The 20,388-nt window shown below is 39.7% G+C and overlaps 1 protein-coding gene across 3 annotated transcripts in view; it reads left to right on the top strand.

Moving 5' to 3' along the window:
- The window catches only part of OPTN (optineurin), a 34,869-nt gene that overhangs the window by 1,446 nt on the left and 13,035 nt on the right, over window positions 1-20,388 (top strand). For all 3 annotated transcript variants that reach the window (XM_072147340.1, XM_072147338.1, XM_072147339.1), the window contains exons 2-10: window positions 4,149-4,306; window positions 4,886-5,085; window positions 6,898-7,065; window positions 7,872-7,942; window positions 9,918-10,052; window positions 11,978-12,077; window positions 14,817-14,932; window positions 16,104-16,253; window positions 16,588-16,660. In XM_072147340.1, coding sequence (XP_072003441.1) covers window positions 4,156-4,306; window positions 4,886-5,085; window positions 6,898-7,065; window positions 7,872-7,942; window positions 9,918-10,052; window positions 11,978-12,077; window positions 14,817-14,932; window positions 16,104-16,253; window positions 16,588-16,660 — 1,164 coding nt within the window. In that variant the 5' untranslated portion in view covers window positions 4,149-4,155. The remainder of the gene's footprint in view (window positions 1-4,148; window positions 4,307-4,885; window positions 5,086-6,897; window positions 7,066-7,871; window positions 7,943-9,917; window positions 10,053-11,977; window positions 12,078-14,816; window positions 14,933-16,103; window positions 16,254-16,587; window positions 16,661-20,388) is intronic.

The following is a 20,388-nucleotide window of genomic DNA, read 5'->3' as shown; positions in this document are numbered from 1 at the left end:
GTCATTTATTTATAAATTTCCAGGAGGAATCACAGAGGAATGGTAAAGCGCAGAATGCAGCATGCTTCAGATATATATATATATATATATATATATATATATATATATATATATATATATAATATAGGGTCATTAAATAGATACTGTATGTCAGAAGAGCTGAGAGATCCTCTTTAGGACATATTCACACGATGCGTTGCGTCACCTTTTTTGATGCGTTTTTGACGCATTCCAAAGGCTTCAGCCTTGATCACAAGCTAAGGTTACCTCGGGGTGCATCCATAAATTTACATATGCAATGCAAACGCCTAGGGCTCGGCCCTTTCACATATGTATTCCCATGGAAAACGTATGTGATTGGTAACCAGCACCCTGGTTGAAGAGAGTCAGCTACCTCCCAATTCAACCACAGGTAAAAGCAGCAATGTGTAGGGCAGTTAATCAGATTTCCATATATATATATATAATCTTCAGTTTTCAACTTTATGCAAATTAGTACTTCGGCATTCCAAGAGAAGGGGCAGGTCTGATGGAGATCTAATTATTCTTGTCTATACACTTTCTTTCTGCTTGGGATGTCAATCATTGTGTAAAGGTACAGTCATTGGTAGTGGTGCTCCAAAAAGCTAATTTTTATAAAAATAAAACATTAATTTTATCTAAATTAGCAGATCACTTGGAAAAAGTAGCTGTGTTTGGAAAATTTCTAATGTACCCTGCACATTGCTAGTTTTATTTATAGGTTGATTTGGGAGCTGGCAGACCCCTTTTAACAGAATCCACAGACATTAATCCTCTGTCCACATTCAGGGGGACTTTGGCTCCTAATTCTTCCAAATGCTAGGATTGGTCAAACTACCTGCAATCTGACACTTATCTCTTATCCATTTTAACAGGGTTGGCTGTGACACACAATCAGTTTACTTTTGCCGTGCATTTATTTTGGTGAATTTTTTTTTTACCTATTGCATCCATTTTTCAAAACCTTTCCATAACTGAATTTGAACTTTGACTCTCATTGCCCCCTATGACAGTAGGGGTTAATCTCTAGTATGTCTGTGGTTATGTAATAGTTTGCTGTACGTGTCTATTACTTTTTAAATTTTGGTGGCCAGAAACTATATCTCAGTATGAGTATTGTAACTTGAGACCATAACTATTTGAAAAAGTTGTCAGTAAAGAGAGGCAACTGAAAAGCCAATCTGTGCACAATAATTAAAATGGTATTCCCAAGAAGACAAGTTTCTTAAATGTACTCAGGATAACAAAATAATACATTCTCTAATTCCCTGTTATTAACAAAAATTCAGCATTTTACAGATATAATTCCAACCTGTGTCAGGTATCAGGCAATACACCATTTCAGTAGCCCTTAGACACGACCATGTAACTTCTGACTTAGGATCGGGGAAGCCATCTTGAATTTCTGTGCGACTCTCTCTCTCTGCTCCCTGCAGTCTAGCCCCACCCCCCTGCAGTCCAGGACAGAGCTCACTCACTGATACACACTGATACACAGAATCTGAGTTCCTGCCGGCAGCAGTGTGAGGAAAACTACAAGCTACGGACTGATAAGTTATTATCTGGGGAGGCACAGCAGATCTAGTGTGTTGGGGAATAGCATAGATGTAGCAGTACCGACTGTGTCATTATGTGCAAAAGGAATCTCATGGATCTCATCATCTCTGATCTGTCTCCTCTCTCTTTCTATGTGTCAGATACTAGTACATATTCAGAAGGTAAATTAAAGTGTAGATAAACCTGTACACTGACCATCTAACCACATTTTCAGCTCACAGAACAAAATGAATCATAATGGGGCAGATTTATCAAGCAGTCTGAAAGTCAGAATATTTCCAGTTGCCCATGGCAACCAATCACAGCTCAGCTTTCATTTGACCAGTGCTCATGAATATTTTAAAGGGGAGCTGTGATTGGTTGCCATGGGCAATTGGAAATATTCTGACTTTCAGACACTTGATAAATCTGCCCTAATGTGTTTGCTTAGAGAGTCCCCACACACATACTGGAATTTTGCACTAACCACCACTGAGTGATAGGAGCTAAAACAGCTGTAACACTGAGTAAAATTGAGAATTAGGGCTGCAGTCCCACATTGCGTGTTGTTTGCGTTTGATGCATGTGTTTTCCAACAGCTGAAGAAGAGATTTGCCTAATTACATTGTTTTTAACAAAACACAAGCACTAATGCAATGTTAATGCATGTGTTAACAAAACATTAAAAATGTATATGTAAGCATCATGTTAACACTTGTGTTAACAAAGCATCAACACATGTGTTTTGTAAAAACATTGTTGACAACAATGTAATTAGGCAAATCTCCTTTTTAAAAACACATGCTTTAAACGCAAGGGTTAAAAATAATCTTTAATGTGTTAACATCACTGTTGAGAATTTTCTTTCAAGGGAAAACCCCTTTAATGTTACTTTACCGAGGCTTGTTGTTTTGTTTTTGTCCTAGGTTTTGCTGTGAACATTTCCTCAGTGAAATGTGGTTTCCCTTTAACCAGTCTCTAATATCTGTTGTCAAATTCTAAAAAGACTTCCGTGTTCTGCATGCTCAAAAAAGAGGGCCGAGTTTGCAATGTGACCCCTTTCAAATTTGAAGCCAGGATGCTGTTTCCATATTTAAGAGAGAGATTTTTTGTGAGCATGTGACACCAGACTGGTGACTATTCTTCTAAGTTTCATTATTCTAGAGATTTTAGAACTGAAACTTAACTTATTCCTGTCTCTGCACAGGTTCCATTTAAGCCAGAGGTTAGTGGTATGAAGCTTCGTAGCAAAAATTCACTGAAATATCCTTACAAAGAGTTATGACTTCATTAATTTTCAGCAATTCTAAGGCATCTGAGTAGATTTCATAACCTACTATATGTAGGATTCTGAAAGACTGTAATAACAGCATTAACCCCTTCCCGCCACGGCCCTTTTTCGATTTTGCGTTTTCATTTTTCACTCCCCACATTCAAATATCTGCAACTTTTTTATTTTTCCATGTACAGAGCTGTGTGATGGCTTATTTTCTGCGTAACAAATTACACTTCAAAATGGTGGTATTTAATATTCCATGCCGTGTACCGGGAAGCGGGAAAAAAATTCCAAATGCAGTAAAACTGGTAAAAAAAACGCATTTGTGCCGTATTCTTGTGGGCTTGGATTTTACGGATTTCACTGTGCACCCCAAATGACATGTCTACTTTATTCTTTGGGTTGGTACGATTACGGGGATACCAAATTTGTATAGGTATTATAATGTTTTCATACATTTAAAAAAATTAAAACCTCCTGTACAAATTTTTTTTGGGGGGATTTTGCCATCTTCTGGGGCTAATAACTTTTTCATACTTTGGTGTATGGAGCTGTGGGTGGTGTTGTTTTTTTGCGGATTTTGATGACGTTTACAATGTTATCATTTTTAGGACTATACGACCTTTTGATCACTTTTTATAGAGTTTTTAATTTTTTTTTAAGTGGCAAAAAGTGCCATTTTCGACTTTGGGCGCGATTTTCCGTTACGGGGTTAAACGCTGTGAAAAACCATTATCATATTTTGATAGGGTCCGCGAGCCCTCTCCATGTACCGGGACCCGACATGTGACGTACTATTAACCTCAACGTGTTTCCTTATCTTCAGATAGACGTTGTAGCACTAGAGGATTACCATAAGATCATATGTCACAGTGTTAGGCTGCATTCACACAAATGTGTGATTTACGGTAGTATATAAAGACATACTTACAGGTAGCATACGACTCTATTCAATGGGCAATATGGGCATCCATTTACATGGCCATATTGCCCACCATATCTTACCATACCGGAAGAGAGTTGTATAAAAATATAGAGCATTTCCTATTTTCTCATGTATTTCCGTTCCGCATGCCCCATAGAAATCTATGGAAACGTGCAAAATAGGGTTGTATACCATGTGCACCATATGTTGCCATATATACGTGCAGTATCCAGAATCAGTGGGAGGTGCATTCTGTCAGCCAGCCAATAGTCAGCCTTACATTATAACAAGGGATACATTGTACAAGTAGTATCATTTGTAAATAGAAGTGGGTTTTATGTTTATATAATAAATACATGGACTAAATATCATGTTTTCTGTTTTATTAAGGATTGTGATGGCCGAACAGTACTTTAACCAACCTGTAGGGATGGCGGTGGTGAATGGACATGTGGACCCTTCACAGAGTAGAAGCCTTTGTAATAAAAGTGACACTGATATGCTGGAGCAGATTAAGGAACTTCTTGTGGAAAACAATAAATTGAAGGGTAACTAAGAAATTGTCCACATGATTAGTAAAACTTGTTTATATATTTTCGGTATCAAATGTCCTTCTTTGTAAATCATTACATATTGTAAGACATGATATATATGTGTGTCTTGATTGAGGAAAAAGCAGCAACTCTCGAACTGTTTCATGTATTTCTGATGAATAAAGAGAACACCTGATTCACTGCATTACAACAGAGTGCTGCTGCTTTTTCCTCAATTGTATGTCCCAGAACCCATGCAACTGGGATCTTTCTGCTGTGGGACCTACCACAATGTAAGCAGCCCCAGATTGGGCAAATAGGTGCTATGTCATTTTTTTTTTTCTGGACGATATGTAAGTCTTAAACACATTTTTTTCACAATGAAAAATATTAATAATAACGAATGTTTTCACACATGTGCATTTTCTAGAGAGACCAAAACTCTTTCAAACCCCTTTTGGTAGTAATCGTATTAAGAATCTTAAACAATCTGTTTGTTACCTGACTGTCCTCTGATATCGTGTTTCAATTGGACAATACCTTTTAATTGTAATTTTTTAAAATAATTTTTATATACTTATTAATTGTATGTAGAAACTATGAAGCAGAAAAATCAAGAAATGAAGGAGCGCCTTGAAGAGCTTTTAAAGAGAGAAAAACTGCGGGAGGAACATGCACAGTCTGAACCTGGATACACAGAAGCAAATCAGCGCTTGTTGGAACTAAATAATGAAAATGAATTATTAAGGAAGGAGATACATCAGTTAAAAGAAAAAGAGAACCTGTCCACTGAGGTACCTGTCATTAAAATCTCTTGGCTCACCCTGTAACCTTGAAAAATAGTGCTTCATGTCAAGGCTTATAGGCAGGGCCGGATCATAGGAGGGGTCCTCCCGGGGCGAGAGCCCCAGGGCCCCCACCACTTTGCCCTTTAAGGGGCCCCCACCAAATGTGGGCGATTCGGATGATGCCTGCCTTTCGTCTATGGCAGAACGAGGTAACTATCTGCCATAGACGATAGCATGTAAACAAAAATGGCAGCGCCCGACGCAAGGCGCAGAGTGTGATGTCGTGCGTGTGACGTCACGGCGCCGCAACAGTCACGGAGCCACCTGTAGCAGGGCGCCGCCATCTTTGTTTACATCCGACACCGAGAAGGAAGATGGAGGGTGAGTACAATTGTATTATTTAATCTACGACTGTATGTAGTTATAAGGGGGTGAATATAGTTCTTATAGGGGAACTGTAAATAGTTATTATAGGGGAACTGTATATAGTTATTATAGGGGAACTGTGTATAGTTATTATAGGGGAACTGTGTATAGTTATTATAGGGGGGGTGTATATTTCTTATAGGGGGACTGTATATAGTTAGTATAGAGGGTGTATATAGTTATAGGGAATCTGTATATAGTTATTATAGGGGGCTGTATATAGTTACTATAGGGGGCTGTTTATAGTTAATGCTGTGGGACTGTATATAGGTAATCTTGGGGGCTCTATATAGTGATTACTGTGGGAGCTGTATATAGTGGTTGCCGGGGGAGCTTTATATAGTGATTACTGGCAGCTGTATACAGTGATTGCTGGGGGAGCTGTATGTAGCGGTTGCTGGGAGAGCTGCATATAGTGATTACTGAGGGAGCTGTATATAGTGGTTGCTGGGGGAGCTGTATATAGTGGTTGCTGGGGGAGCTGTATACAGTGAATGCTGGGGGAGCTGTATACAGTGAATGCTGGGGGAGCTGTATACAGTGAATGCTGGGGGAGCTGTATACAGTGAATGCTGGGGGAGCTGTATACAGTGAATGCTGGGGGAGCTGTATACAGTGAATGCTGGGGGAGCTGTATACAGTGAATGCTGGGGGAGCTGTATACAGTGAATGCTGGGGGAGCTGTATACAGTGAATGCTGGGGGAGCTGTATACAGTGAATGCTGGGGGAGCTGTATATAGTTATTGCTGGGGAATGGTATATAACGATTGCTGTTCCCTGTCTGGACTTCATTCAATGGGGGCCCCCACCATATTTTGTGCCCTTGGGCCCCCACCAACCTTAATCCGGCCCTGCTTATAGGTGCAAATGCTCAGTTACTTCTGGCTATATGTATTTCATTGTGCTATAGACAGCTCAGCTTGGTATTGGTGCTATGGCCATCAATTTTGTATTGTAGTATCCTGGTTAAAACATGGGTCTTCTTTTCTTTGAGCAATGCCCCCAAAAAATCCTTGTGTATGTGTTGCATTTCCCCAAATACACTTTTTGCACAAGAGGATTTGTTTTTCAGCAAATTTGGTGAAGTAATTTTTAATTTATAAATCCTTAAATTTGTGTTTGGTATTCTAAAAATTAGAATAATTCAATGTGTTAGGATACTAACAGACTATAAATACACCTCGAGGTCATTTGTGTTTTGCAAAGCTACCAAATGGACTTTATCAAGAAAATAAGGCATACAGACTACATTTGATTTGTAGTCCAGCATCATTATTTTCATAATTTACTGTTCTTTCTAGAGCATTATTATTTTAAGTCTGGTGCAGTGTATACATAATATTTTAATAGCCATAAACTGAACATTTCTTTTGTATTTTATTAATTTATAGACACCAACTTGCTCCTCTGTTGAGAATGAAGAAGAAATAAAACATTTGAAGACTCAAATTATACGTCTTCAGGCTGAGAAGGCTGATCTTCTTGGGATAATTTCAGAGCTACAAATAAAACTCAGCAGTTGCACATCAGAAGACTCATTTGTTGAAATCCGAATTGCAGTGAGTTGAACGCTGTATACAAGCTAATTTATATACAATACGGGTTGCCACAAACCAATGCAAAGTGTTACGTTTACTGTTTACACTCCAGTATAAACCAACCAGAATATAAGCTGAATATAAACTTGTTGACTCAAGCATAATCCTAGAGTGGGAAATGCAATGGTGGAAGTCCATGCCCCTCAGTATATAGCAAGCCAGTCCATGCCCCTCAATATATAGCTAGCCAGCCCCCTGCCCCCCAGTATATAGCTAGCCTGCCCCCAGTATATAGCCAGCCAGACAGCCCTCCTGCCCCCCAGTATATAGCTAGCCAGCCATCTGCCCCAGTATAGAGATAGCTACCCCTACCCCCCCCCCCCACTATATAGTCAGTCAGCCCCCAGGATATAGCCAGCTCCTGCCCCAGTATATAATAAGCCAGCCCCCAGTATATAGTCAGCCAGCCCCAAGTATGCCTATCACATAAAAAATGAAGTCAATATTCAGCTTTCCGACGCCCCCCAGCAGGTCCTCTTCTTGCCTCCAGCAGCAGCAGGTTAACAGCGGCTGATGTCATAGTGTGTGCGCGGCTAGCAGACTCGGAGTTGCTGCTGGCATAAGCAAGAAGAGGACCTGCCGGGACGTTGGAAAGGTGAGTATTGACTTTATTTGTTTTTTTGTGCTGAAAAACTTGTCCTAAATCCAACAGTCTTTTATAATCTGATGTATATTATTGAAGAGAAGCTAAGCAATCCTATGCTTGTTATGTGACCTCCTATGAGCAAAAATGATACCCCAATGAAAAATGTTTTTTGACTATATAGGGAAAGGATATTGCTGCAGAAGAGAATACACTAAGCGAAGCAGAAACTAAAAATGGTATAATTTCATACAGGTAAGACAAATCATATTATTTTGTTCATGTTTTTTTAAAATATTTTTAAATAAGCATTTAATTACTAAATTTTATATTGTATCTTTGTTTATTGATACACCTGAAGCAATAAAACATTTGTAATGGAACCCCTGTAAGGGCATATCACTATGTGGCATATCATATCTATGTTTTGTTATTATAACTAGATACGACTTGTGTTTATCCACCTTATTCCAGACCCACATTTAGATTTAGGTACATAAACCAAAGACATTTTCCATGTTTTTGTGTGCCTCCCCTCCCCCCATCTGTATCCGCTGTTCCTTTATTTTACCTTCGTTTTGTAGTAAAATTATTTTTAAGATTTTCAAATGAGCCAGAGGGGCTTAGGGGAGCGTCACCAGAATCTCTTTGGGCTATTAATTATTCACTTCACTTTTCAGGCTTCCGGCCTGCCTCCGCTCCTCGACCCAGCCTGAGAGTCGGTGACTTCAGCCGGCTCTTGGCAATTTGCTCACATGCACAGTAGGTCATCTATTTGTCTCTGCAGTGTGCATCCAGATGCTCCTTAGTGTGGCTCCTCATTGAGCAGACAACAGCGCATGCACGGGACTGAATTTTCGCAAACATAGCGGAGGAATGGTTCCAGAGAGAAGACAAAGAACAGAGGGGATAGTGGACACTATCGGAGTCTGCATGGCGACACAGGACGTCATTTAAGATGCCTGTCACCCACACAGCCAGGTTATCAGCGGATGGGTTTTCGGGTGGACCTTTTATGGATATATTATTACACCTGATGTGGTTTCGCTAGTCATCCAGCAGATGTGTCAAGTGTTCGATGCAGTCAGTTCGATGGCAGTAATACGTTCATCCAACTCTGCAGTCCCAGTTTCAACATTCAAAGTATGAGTAGCCACTTCCTCAATATCCTCTCTCCTTGTTATTCAAGGCTCTGAATAACAGAGTTAAGGTCATGTCTCATAGGAAGGGCCCTTAGGAGCTGGAATTCAGAATGCATGGGGTTAAACCCTGGTGGCTGTTGCTGTGGGTCAGAATAGACCCCTGGCAGTGGAGGAGTTGGGGATGTAGATCCCCCAGATGATAAGGCTATGTCCTGGTGTTGCGGGCCAGAGGAAATGCTGGGTGTTGGGGTTATGGTTTCCTTGGATGTTAAATGTGGGGGCGACTCCTGTAACTGTTGCAGCTGGGAATGTCCCAGCTGCTATCCTCGTCCGGCAGTTCCTGTGTCTTTGAAGAAGCGACATAGACATGTTAGTCCAGTTTTTTTAATGTAGTGTCAACTTTTATTTACCCTCCTTCACTTTCTGTTCATAACAAGTTATAATTGGATCAATGGTATAGGTCAGTGATGGCGAACCTTTTAGAGACCAGGTGCCCAAACTACAACCAAGACCCGTTAATTTATCACAAAGTGCCAACAAAGACATTTAGTTTGTGATTTATACTCCCTGCTCTGTCACTCCTTTCATTCATATCATCACCCTGAGGACACCAATTAAGCAGAAAATAGAAGAAATTTGGACGATCATTGTAACTTCCCTCCAGGATGCCATAAACAGGAAAAATTGTCAAGGCCGGAGCAGGAGATACAATGATAAATCCAGATCTGTTCACACTTTCCCACCCCTCCAGTAGTCCCAGGTAGCGCTGACACTTTAAAATAGCTCTGTGCACAGCAAGTCCTGGGCTGTCTGAGACTGCAGGAAGATACCTGGAGTCCTCTCTGGTGATTGCCTGGGTGCCCACAGAAAGGGCTCTGAGTGCCACCTCTGGCACCCGTGCCATAGGTTCGCCACCACTGGTATAGGTGCTGCCAGTTGCAGGTTTTATCTGTTAGTTTTATTTGAAGTTCTAAAACTTCACATTCATATATGATAACAATGCCATTACTACTTGTGTACCATTATTAGAATGTGACACCTATTCTTTTGCTAATAAAGAAATTAAGTGGTAAAATTTTATTTTTCAGAGCAGGGTGTTCTGATGATGAAAAACATGCCATGGAATCAGAAGAACTGGCAGTGAGCAAACTCCTTCACAGCTTGCGGGAAGAAACTGAAAAAGTAGAAGAATTGCAAAAGGAGTTAGCAAATGCAAATGAAAGGCAAGTGTAACGTGTAACAGGAAATTTGGAGTGCCATGCTTGACCTTCTGTCCAATAGATATTGAATGAAGTGGTAGCACTGTTGTTGAGTGACAAGATTCTCTACCTTTTGGCTAAGACCAAGAGCAGTATCTGCTTCTATCGTAGTTGAAAGGCTGTTGTATAGCATGAAAAAGTTACAATGCACTTGTATACAAAGTTCCAGAGTGCTAGATATACATTTTTTTAACCCCTTCCCAATGCACAGCGTAATAGTATGGCACATGTCGGGTGCGGGTACATGAAGAGGGCTCACAGGCTAAGCCCTCTCCATAGCCGGTAAGTCTTTGCTGCATATTGCAGCAAAGGCTTACCTGTAACACCCTCGATCGTGACAATAGTCATTCCCCGTGACGTCATCAGGGAGCGGCGATCGGTTGCCATTCTTCAGAAGACCCGTGGCGGTCTTATTTTAACCCATTCAGTAAAATGTGCTATTTGCTACTATAGTATGGTAGGATTGATCAGACAACCTAGGGTAAAGTACCCTAGGGGGTCTGAAAAATGGTGAAAGTAAAAATTAAAAAAAGTTATAATAAAAAACCCTAAAAATTCAAATCACCCCCCCCTTCCTTAGAACTGATATGAATATAAATAAACAGTAAAAATCATAAACACATTAGGTATAGACTTGTCCAAAAAGGCCCGATCTATCAAAATATAATAATGGTTTTTCACTGCGTTTAACCCTGTAAAAGAAAATAGCACCCAAAGTCGAAAATGTCACTTTTTTGCCATTTTGAAAAATATTAAAAATTCAATATCTATTGATCAGAAGGCCTTACAGTCCTAAAAATGGTAGCATTGAAAACACTATCAAAAGTTGCACAAAATAACATGACCCACAGCTCCATACACCGAAGTATGAAAAAGTTATTAGTGCCAGAATATGGCAAAATAATGAAGTAGACATGTCATTTGTGAAAGGCGCACAGTGAAAGCCGTAAAATCCAAACCCACAAGAATTTGGAATTTTTTTCCCGCTTCCCAGTACATGGCATGGAATGTTAAATACCATGAATATAAAGTGCAATTTGTTACGCAGAAAACAAGCCATCACACAGCTCTGTACATGGAAAAATAAAAAAGCTATAGATTTTTGAGGGTGGGGAATGAAAAATAAAAACACAAAAACTAAAAAGGGCCTCATCGTTAAGGGGTTAATACACTTATGCCCACACATTTAGAGCATATACACCCACGTACAATGCCATAAACAAAGGTGCAGCATATATGCACACATCTTACACTGCATACACATACAGTATATATACATCAAATATATGTTATATACTATAATATGCTGTACAATATGCAGCATAATATGTACTAGCAACAGTGCAAACTGGCCTAAATGCAGTTTGCCTGTGTGATTTGCAGGGTGCACCAAATTCAGGATTTCTAACGCCCATTCTTCATGAATCTGGCGCTCCCTGCATTGCCCCGATAGAGTGCACCAATTTTTTGGCACACCTTTTACATAGGGTGTGCAACACAATTCTGTCGGGCTTTGCATGTTAAATCTGGCGCACGGTCCAACTGAGAACTGGAACGCCCTCTAATTTGTGGTGCAGGCACTTCTTCAATACCTGTGCAAGCAGTAAATGAGCCCCAATATATAATAAGGTGCACATCCTCCACTCTTTAGTGTGTAAGGTCAGATAATGGGTCCCATAACAGCTGTGGGCCCCATAGAAACTGTACTGTGGGTACAAAAAGTTTTCAGACCCCTTTAAGTATTTCACTCTTTATAAACAGGGGCAAATACAAAAGTGCAAAAACAAATACAACTGGTGACAGATACCAGTACCTCTTTTGTGTGTTTGATGTTTACAAAGAACTAAATGGACACCTACTGTATATTAATTGGACATATTTTTATATAGATTATCACAGCTGGAAAGGAAATCACTCGAATTATCAGACAAAGAAACAGAGACTGAGCCAGTTGAGGATCAGGGTCATAAGAAAGAGTTTGCAGAGCGGGTGAGTAGATTTTCTAGTCACATGATCTCCCTTTTAGAACTTAGACTAGTGCAGCAATACAGCCAATTATATCAAGGTTCAAATTTGCAGTCTTAATGACAAAATTTTTAAAAATCATTTTTGGTGGTTGTGAGCTTCTTGTAATTTGGATTAATGTATTTTACAAAAGGTTCAATGTAATTCCTGTCTATTGTAAACTTGCTGGTATTTGTAAATTATCTACGGTATGTTCTTATCCTAAAAAATATATAAATATATATAAACTGTAAATATTACAGAAAAACCCCAAGAAAACACTACCTTTTTGAGAATAGCACTTCGTTATCATGAAATGATTTCTTGTGAAAGATTCACTTCCACCATAGATGTCATGCATACAGTCTATAATCTTTGAGAGGACCACCCACTTAGAAGACCAATTTAGTTTGGTCACTTTAGAGTGGTTTCAAACTCCTAAATAGCTTCTTAATCATCATAGTATCATAGTATATAAGGCTGGAAAAAGACGCAAGTCCATCAAGTCCAACCTTTAAGACTTAAATAAATGTTTTAAAGGCATCTAGGCCTCTCTTGAACATGTACATAGAGTCCGCCATAACAACCTCCTGCGGCAGAGAGTTCCATAGTCTCACTGCTCGTACAGTAAAGAACCTTTGTCTATGTTGATGGTAAAATCGCCTCTCCTGTAGGCGTAGAGGATGCCCCCTTGTCCTGGTCACAGACCTAGGTATAAAAAGATCTTTGGAGAGATCCTTGTACTGTCCGTTCAGGTATTTGTACATTGTAATGAGGTCTCCCCTCAGTCGTCTTTTTTCTAAACTGAATAATCCCAAATTTTGTAATCTGTCATTGTATTCTAGTCCCTGCATTCCCCTAATAATCCTGGTTGCTCTCCTCTGCACCCGTTCCAGCTCTACTATATCCTTTTTATACACTGGTGCCCAAAACTGTACAGAATATTCCATGTGTGGTCTGACCAGGGATTTGTATAAGGACAAAACTATGTCTTTATCATGAGAATCTATTCCTCTCTTGATACATCCCATAATTTTATTTGCTTTAGCAGCAGCTGCCTGGCTCTGGTCACTAAAATTAAGTTTACCATCCACCAATACCCCCAAGTCCTTTTCAGCTGCAGTTTTACTAAGTAATTGACCGTTTAGAACATAATTATAATTTTTGTTTCCATGGCCCAAGTGCATAACTTTACATATATCTACATTAAACCTCATCAACCATTTCTCTGCCCACTCCTCAAGCTTCCACAAATCCCTCTGTAATGCTAAACTATCGACCTCTGTATTTATTACTTTACACAGCTTAGTATCAACTGCAAATATTGAAACTTGACTGTGTAAACCCACTATAAGGTCATTAATAAAAATATTAAAAAGAAGTGGCCCCAATACTGACCCCTGTGGCACTCCACTGGTAACATCAACCCAATCTGAGAATGTGCCATTAATGAACACCCTCTGTTTTCTACCACTAAGCCAATTACTTACCCAAATACACAGATTTTCTCCTATTCCCAGCAGTCTCATTTTATATACCAACCTTTTATGTGGCACGGTGTCAAATGCCTTTGAAAAGTCCAGATATACAACATCCACAGCGTCCCCCAGATCCAGTCTTGAACTTACCTCCTCGTAGAAACCAATCAGATTAGTCTGACAGGACCGATCTCTCATAAACCCATGCTGACGCTGGGTTATAAGGTTATGCACAGTGAGATACTTCAGGATAGCATCTCTAACAAACCTCTCAAATATTTTCCCCACCACAGCAGTTCTTACAGAAGGTGCTACAAAAACCAATCTAGTACACAAACTACTAATTCTAAAATAGAAAAATGTATTTGTTCAATCATGCCATAAATACCAGTATACATTTAACAGAATTACAAAGATGAAACCTTTCAACACCAAGGTACTACTTTACATCCCCTAGCAGAATTAGTAAATATGAGCCCACTTTAATAAATCATTAATAACTATGTTGTACCGGTAGAATTAATACTGGATAGGTTACTGAGTGTATACAGTCCAAGGTATGGAGACCTTAAAGGGATGTTCCCGTTCCAGCAAATAAATGTTATTGTTTGTAAAATTAAAAGTTATACTACTTTCCAATATACTTTCTTTATCTATTTTTTTCTAGATTTTTTCTAGTTTTCTAGATCTCTGCCTGCTGTCATCAAACAGGAAGTTTCATTATTTACTTCCTGTGGATAAAAATCTGTTCATGGTCATTTGATGTCATACAGGTGCACGGCTTGTTATATCACAAAAAAGTTCTGATTACTCTCTAATTATAATGAGCTCTGCATCTGTGTACAATCACTTAATGATGGATAGATTTCATTTCAAAAAAGTAAACAATTAAGCTTCCTGTAGATTGACAGCAAGCAGAGATATTGAAAAGTGTGAGGAATTGATACAGAAAGTAAAATTGCATAACTTTTTGTTATACAAACAATAACATTTATTTGAAGGAAATTGAACAACCGCAGCCATCTTGTTTTTGAACGTTCCTCACTGTATTTATCACAAGAATACATAAGGCGCAAAAATGACCTTCTAAATGTCTCAATTATACACCAAAGAAAAAAAAACTATGATACATGTCCCCCAATGAGTTGCTACATTTTGTAATTTATTATACCAAATTGTAACCCAACTGTAAGTCAAGTTGTTGGTTTTGCATTTGCGATTATTGGAAACAAGTCTGTTTTCACAGCTTACTTTGGAAGTGGATAACCTAAAACAGAAGATTGAGGCACTTAACAAAGAACTGTATGAAACGGGCGAAAAGTTAAATGAAGCCCAACTCATAAAAAACAATCTACAGGACAGGTAATAAGTTGTTTGCACTATACTAATGCACTATACTAATGGTAGTGAAAATGCCTTTGTATAATATCTCTCTTAATCTATATTATCTATAATTTAAAGGATCCCAAATTGCGCTACAAGAAAAAAAAATTCGCATTTTGTAAACGGATCTGTCATCTCCTCCCCCTATCAGCTTTTATTTTATGCATATCAGCCTTTTTGCATCAGTGGTGAGAATCAGAATCCTTTCAGATCCACTGCTCACTGCAGGAGGAAGTGCAGACTGCTTTACTTATAGCGAAACTATAAAGTTATGATCTTATCAAATTTATTATATGTGATTCTCTCTTTAAAAACAAACAGAACGACAGCAAACAACTTTGATCTGCTCATCCTTTTCTTTGCAAACTTATGGCATTTTCTGTTCTGAAAGTGTTTGACAAAAATCTTTCTCAGCAAAGGGGAAATGGGCGGAGACTAATGTCTGTTTCCTACATTTAGTTTCCTACAAGTAACTCCACTGAACACTGCACAGTGCACATACAGGATGTATAAAGTGATCAGTGTAGCAGCTTACATCGCATGCAACGAGCAGGGATCAAGTCATAAGTGGAAGAAATCACAAGTAAATTAGTTACATGAAGTCTATAGCCTGTACTGAGTGAGCACCAAGACTGCCCGAGGACAAGGCGGGGAGGGGAGCAATATAAGGTGCAGAGAGAGACAGAGAAAGTTCAGTAGAATTGCAGACTGGGATGGAGGGACTGATAGGGAACAGGGGAGATCTCGTACCTCACTATTCTGTACAGAAGAAATCTTTATCGTCAGTTCTGAACACATCCAGCTCTGCTACATACACAGAGAGAGCTCTGTCATATGACCTCCTCCCCTGTACAGACTCACAGGGCTTATTAGCTTATTAGGACATGGATAGGGTGCAGTTATTGCAACTCTAAGGCAATCTGAGGGCTGTAGCAAAGAAACTGCTGCATATAGCTAACAAAGATAATAGGCAAAATTATTTTACATCACAAGAACTATTAATTTGTGGGAAAAAGACTTTAACAGTTACTCTTTAATGAAGTATATTACACAATTTACTATTAACACCTGCTGTATTAATTTCTAAAATAAAAAGGCATTTGGCTCCAAGGTTTAATTACTCTTTCATCTCTTTTGTTCTATGTTTTAGATGCTCATCTCTCGATAAAAAACTAGTGGAAAATCAGGTTGATCTGGAAGAGAGACAAGAACTTTTGTATTCTGTGCAGAAGTTAGAGCTTCAAGTGGAAAGCCTGCTGTCGGAGATGAAGATGGAGAGGAGCAAAGCAGAGGAACAGCAGTAAGTGGTCACAGACTAAAATCTAAGGATGCAAAGTGAGAGTCATCTACAATTGTCTGTATTCCTTATATTCTCTGTGCTATTGGAAGAGAAAGTACAGGCCAGTATCTTTAGATTCAACTTGTCATTTTATTTATTTACATTTATGTCAATTTTGTGTGCCCGATCAGCGACTCCACTCAGTATGTACAAAGGATGGCTGACAATCACAGATTGCCCACTTCTTAGGCCAGAATAAGTTGTTTTAATGAATGTAATACATACATAATAAAACGATAAGTGAGAATTTGCTGTTTTGCTTTATTGCTTTATCTTTCCTGTCATTCCTTCATAGGCAGTTAATGTTTATCCTGGAGGAAACTGTGAACAAGCAGAAGATTGACTATGAGTCATTAAAACAGGCTGATGTGCGTATGAGTAGTATTATTTTGTACCTTTTTTTTGGCGGGGGCGTTGTATTACAGTGAAGGCAGCTGCATAACCTCTGCGCAGCCACTACACAATGGTTGGCGTTGTCTGCACATTCCATTGTGTAGTTGTGGCACTGAAGGCTCCTTAGGGGTTTCAGACCCCAAAGATCTGATATTTATAACCTAAGTTTTTTTCATTGCACACACAACACAATTACAGGGTAATGTTCACATTCTAATCAAGCACAATTGATTGCAATAGTGGCACAACACAAAAATAAGGAATACAGAAAAAATCCAATCAGGAATGGATTTTATAGGGGTCCCGCACCACTCTGCACTTAAAGGGGCCCCCACCAAATGTTGGCGATTCTGGCTGTCACATAGCGGTCTATAGCACAACGAGGGAACAATCGGGCAGATTTATCAAGTTGTCTAAATGTAAGAATGTTCTTAGTTGCCCATGGCAACCAGTGGAAGCTCAGCTTTCATTTTACAAGTGCTTATGAATATGTTAAAGGAGAGCTGTATTTGGTTGCCATGGAAAACTAAGAACATTCTTACTTTTAGACAGCTTGATATATCTGCCCCAATAAGTTCTGCCATAGACTGTCGGCGCCCAAACAAGTGTATGCTGACACTTGAGGAGGGAATGGGGGATGGTGACTACAATTTTATTATTTTACCTAGGGCTGTATATAGTTGTTATAGGGGGGCTGTATATAGTTGTTATAGGGGGGCTGTATATAGTTGTTATAGGGGGGCTGTATATAGTTGTTATAGGGGGGCTGTATATAGTTGTTATAGGGGGGCTGTATATAGTTAATATAGGGGGGCTGTATATAATTATTACAGGGTGCTGTTTATAGTTATTATAGGGGGCTGTTTATAGTTATTATAGGCAGGCTTTAGATAGTTATTATAGGCGGGCTTTACATAGTTATAGTTATAAATAAGGAGGCTGTATGTATTTAATATAAGGGGGCTATACATAGCTATTATTGGAGGCTGGATATAGTAATTAAAGGTAGGCTGCATATATTTATTATAGGGGGCTGGATATAGTTATTTGGGCGTGCTGGATATATTTATTACTAGCAACATTTACTCTAATGAAAAAAACTGTGGGTAGGGCACCTGTCAGTTTTCGCCCAGGAGCCTCCACCACCCTTAATCCAGGCCTTATTGCAATACACAAATTCAGTTCACTAGACACAGTGCACTGAAACCTACCAACAGGTTTTTGGTATACTGTAAGAAACCAAATTAGTAGGCTGACATGATAGAATAACTTACGAATCACAGCTGTCTTAAAGGGAATCTATCACATTATTTACCTCTACAAAGCACCACCTACCATCAAATTTCCTCTTTATTAAACATTAAAGCAGATCCCAGCAGCATGGTTAGAACTTTGTTTTAAGATCTCTGCTCCTGTACAAAAGTATAAATGGCAATAAAATATATTGATAATAGAATATGATATCTCGTGATTGCACGCGGGCAGAGAGATAGGGTCAAGACAATGCAATACAATGAGTGGTATGAGGAGTAAAAGATCGGGTTTTAGAACATTACACCAAACTGACACCAGGGTATCAATAAGAACTATCATATATGGGAAGATATCAAACATCATTGCCATTTAAGCTGAACAAATTTATAGCAACAGCCATCACAACAACTTCAAAAGGGGTTGCCGGGGTGTGAACTCAGCAAAGGAATCTACTTAATACTCAATAATCTGGGCAGGATTCAGCAGGGGAAGGTTAGACTGAAGGAAAGCATAATGAGCTGAGTAATGGGGAGAGGAGTAGGGGGGGGGGGTTGCCCCCATGTGAGGAGATGTTTCTCACTGGTGTGATTCATACTGAAGGTGAGTTCCTCAATTCTTTGTAGAAAAAGGATCTCTGTAAACCAGTCTGACATTATGGGTACCTGTGTGGTTATCCACAGCCTGGTGATTTGGGATCTGGCTGCTATAAATAGGTAGGACAGGATGTGGGGAAGGTCCAGGGCTAAATCCAGAGTGGTTGGAGTATAGGGCACTCCCACCAGATGTGTAGCATAGTCCCAGGGGCCTGTCTACATCTCCAGCATTTTGCCAGATATGAAGCATATATTTTATGGAACCAGTCGGGGACCACCCGGACATAATTTTAGTTTTGCAGGAAAGTGAGAGTTTATGGCAAAATTCATAAGCTTTCAACCATTCCTCAAGAGAATAATTTGTCCCTATTTCAGATTCCCAGGCTCTCACAAAAGGGGGTTCTGTTGCCCACTTGTCTAGTAAAGGGTTATAAATGACTGAAATAGCATGGGGGACTGAGGCAGAAGAGCAGCACCATATTTCAAAAGTAGTAAGTGGTCTATGTAGGTTAAATGCAGTTTTGGTGGTGTTCAATAGCGTATAGTCCCATTTGGTCCTAGGAGGACACTATATGCCAGATGTCATGTCATTATAAGAAATGAGGCAATCCTGACTTAACAAGCATTTAGAAGTCAGAGATTCAGTTTACCTACAAGGCCTGAGGAAGTCAGTCGCACATCCCAGTGGGAAGTCAGGGTTATACATAATTTGGGTCATAGATCTGTTTCAAATAGTTTTATGCTAGGTTTTCCAGCACTGTAGAGGCTATAAAAGGGAGTCTGGGCATTTGATGCTCCAATGTAGTGTATGTCTGTAGCCAAGGTAGGTTAGTCGGGGTGAGAGTTGTTCTTCTAGGCGCATTTAAGCTTCCCTCGTCTATTGTGGAACTAATCAAGAACATGTGCCAGGACTCACTCCACTTAAAGGAAAGCTACCACCACGGATTTGCCTATTAAGGTAGATCTGGTGGTAGCTGCATCTAATGTATGTAAGGATAGCCCTTTTTAGGGCTAATCCTTTACTCCACTATATCTTTTATTATCTTAATCGGGGAATATGCAAATTTTCTAAAGAGGCTACTGGGCCATGGAGTAGCCGGAGCCGAGGCGCAGCTGCTCTATGCCCCAGTAGCCTCTTTGATCCTCCTACCAGATAGCTTCAGCGCACAGCTCCTCGTAGCTGTGCACACTTGTCCGTGAAACCGTAGCTCTGTGCACGCGCAGAATGCAGGCCGTCGGCTGCACAATCTCTGCTCCGAAACCTGAGCTACTGTGCATGTGCAGAACTCTGGTGCACTCGTCCACAAAACCAGAGTTCTGCGCTGAAGCTATCTGGTAGGAGGATCAAATAGGCTACTGGGGTGTGGAGTAGCCGTGCTGTGTAGCCTCAGCTCCGGCTATTCAACGCCCCTGTAGCCTTTTTAGAAAATTTGCATATTCCCAGATTAAAGATAATAAAAGATATAGTTGAGTAAAGGATTATCCCTAAAAAGGGCTTTCCTTACATACATTAGATGCACCTACCAGCGGATCTACCTTAATAGGTAGCTCCGTGGTGGTAGGTTTCTTTTAACCTCACTATGTACACTATAATATCCAACTGCTGATGTCTCTTGTAGAACTAGAGCCCTTACATTAGTGGGTGTATGATTGATACATTTGTTTACAAACTCAAAAAATGGGAAAGTGAGAGAGGGTACAGGAGGAATGACCTGGAAAGTGCAAGATGGAAAGAGTAGTACCCCTACCCCTCCCTGCTTCTTCTCAGGTCTGGAGCAGTGAGAAAATTGTAAGCAACCATAAGACAAAGCAACGAGAGAGGCACAGTCATCATGCTGGATCCATGTTTCATTGAT

Source organism: Engystomops pustulosus, chromosome 4, assembly GCF_040894005.1.
Source record: "Engystomops pustulosus chromosome 4, aEngPut4.maternal, whole genome shotgun sequence".
In the NCBI taxonomy this organism is placed as follows: Eukaryota; Metazoa; Chordata; class Amphibia; order Anura; family Leptodactylidae; genus Engystomops; species Engystomops pustulosus.
This window is presented reverse-complemented; position numbering and strand designations above follow the sequence as displayed.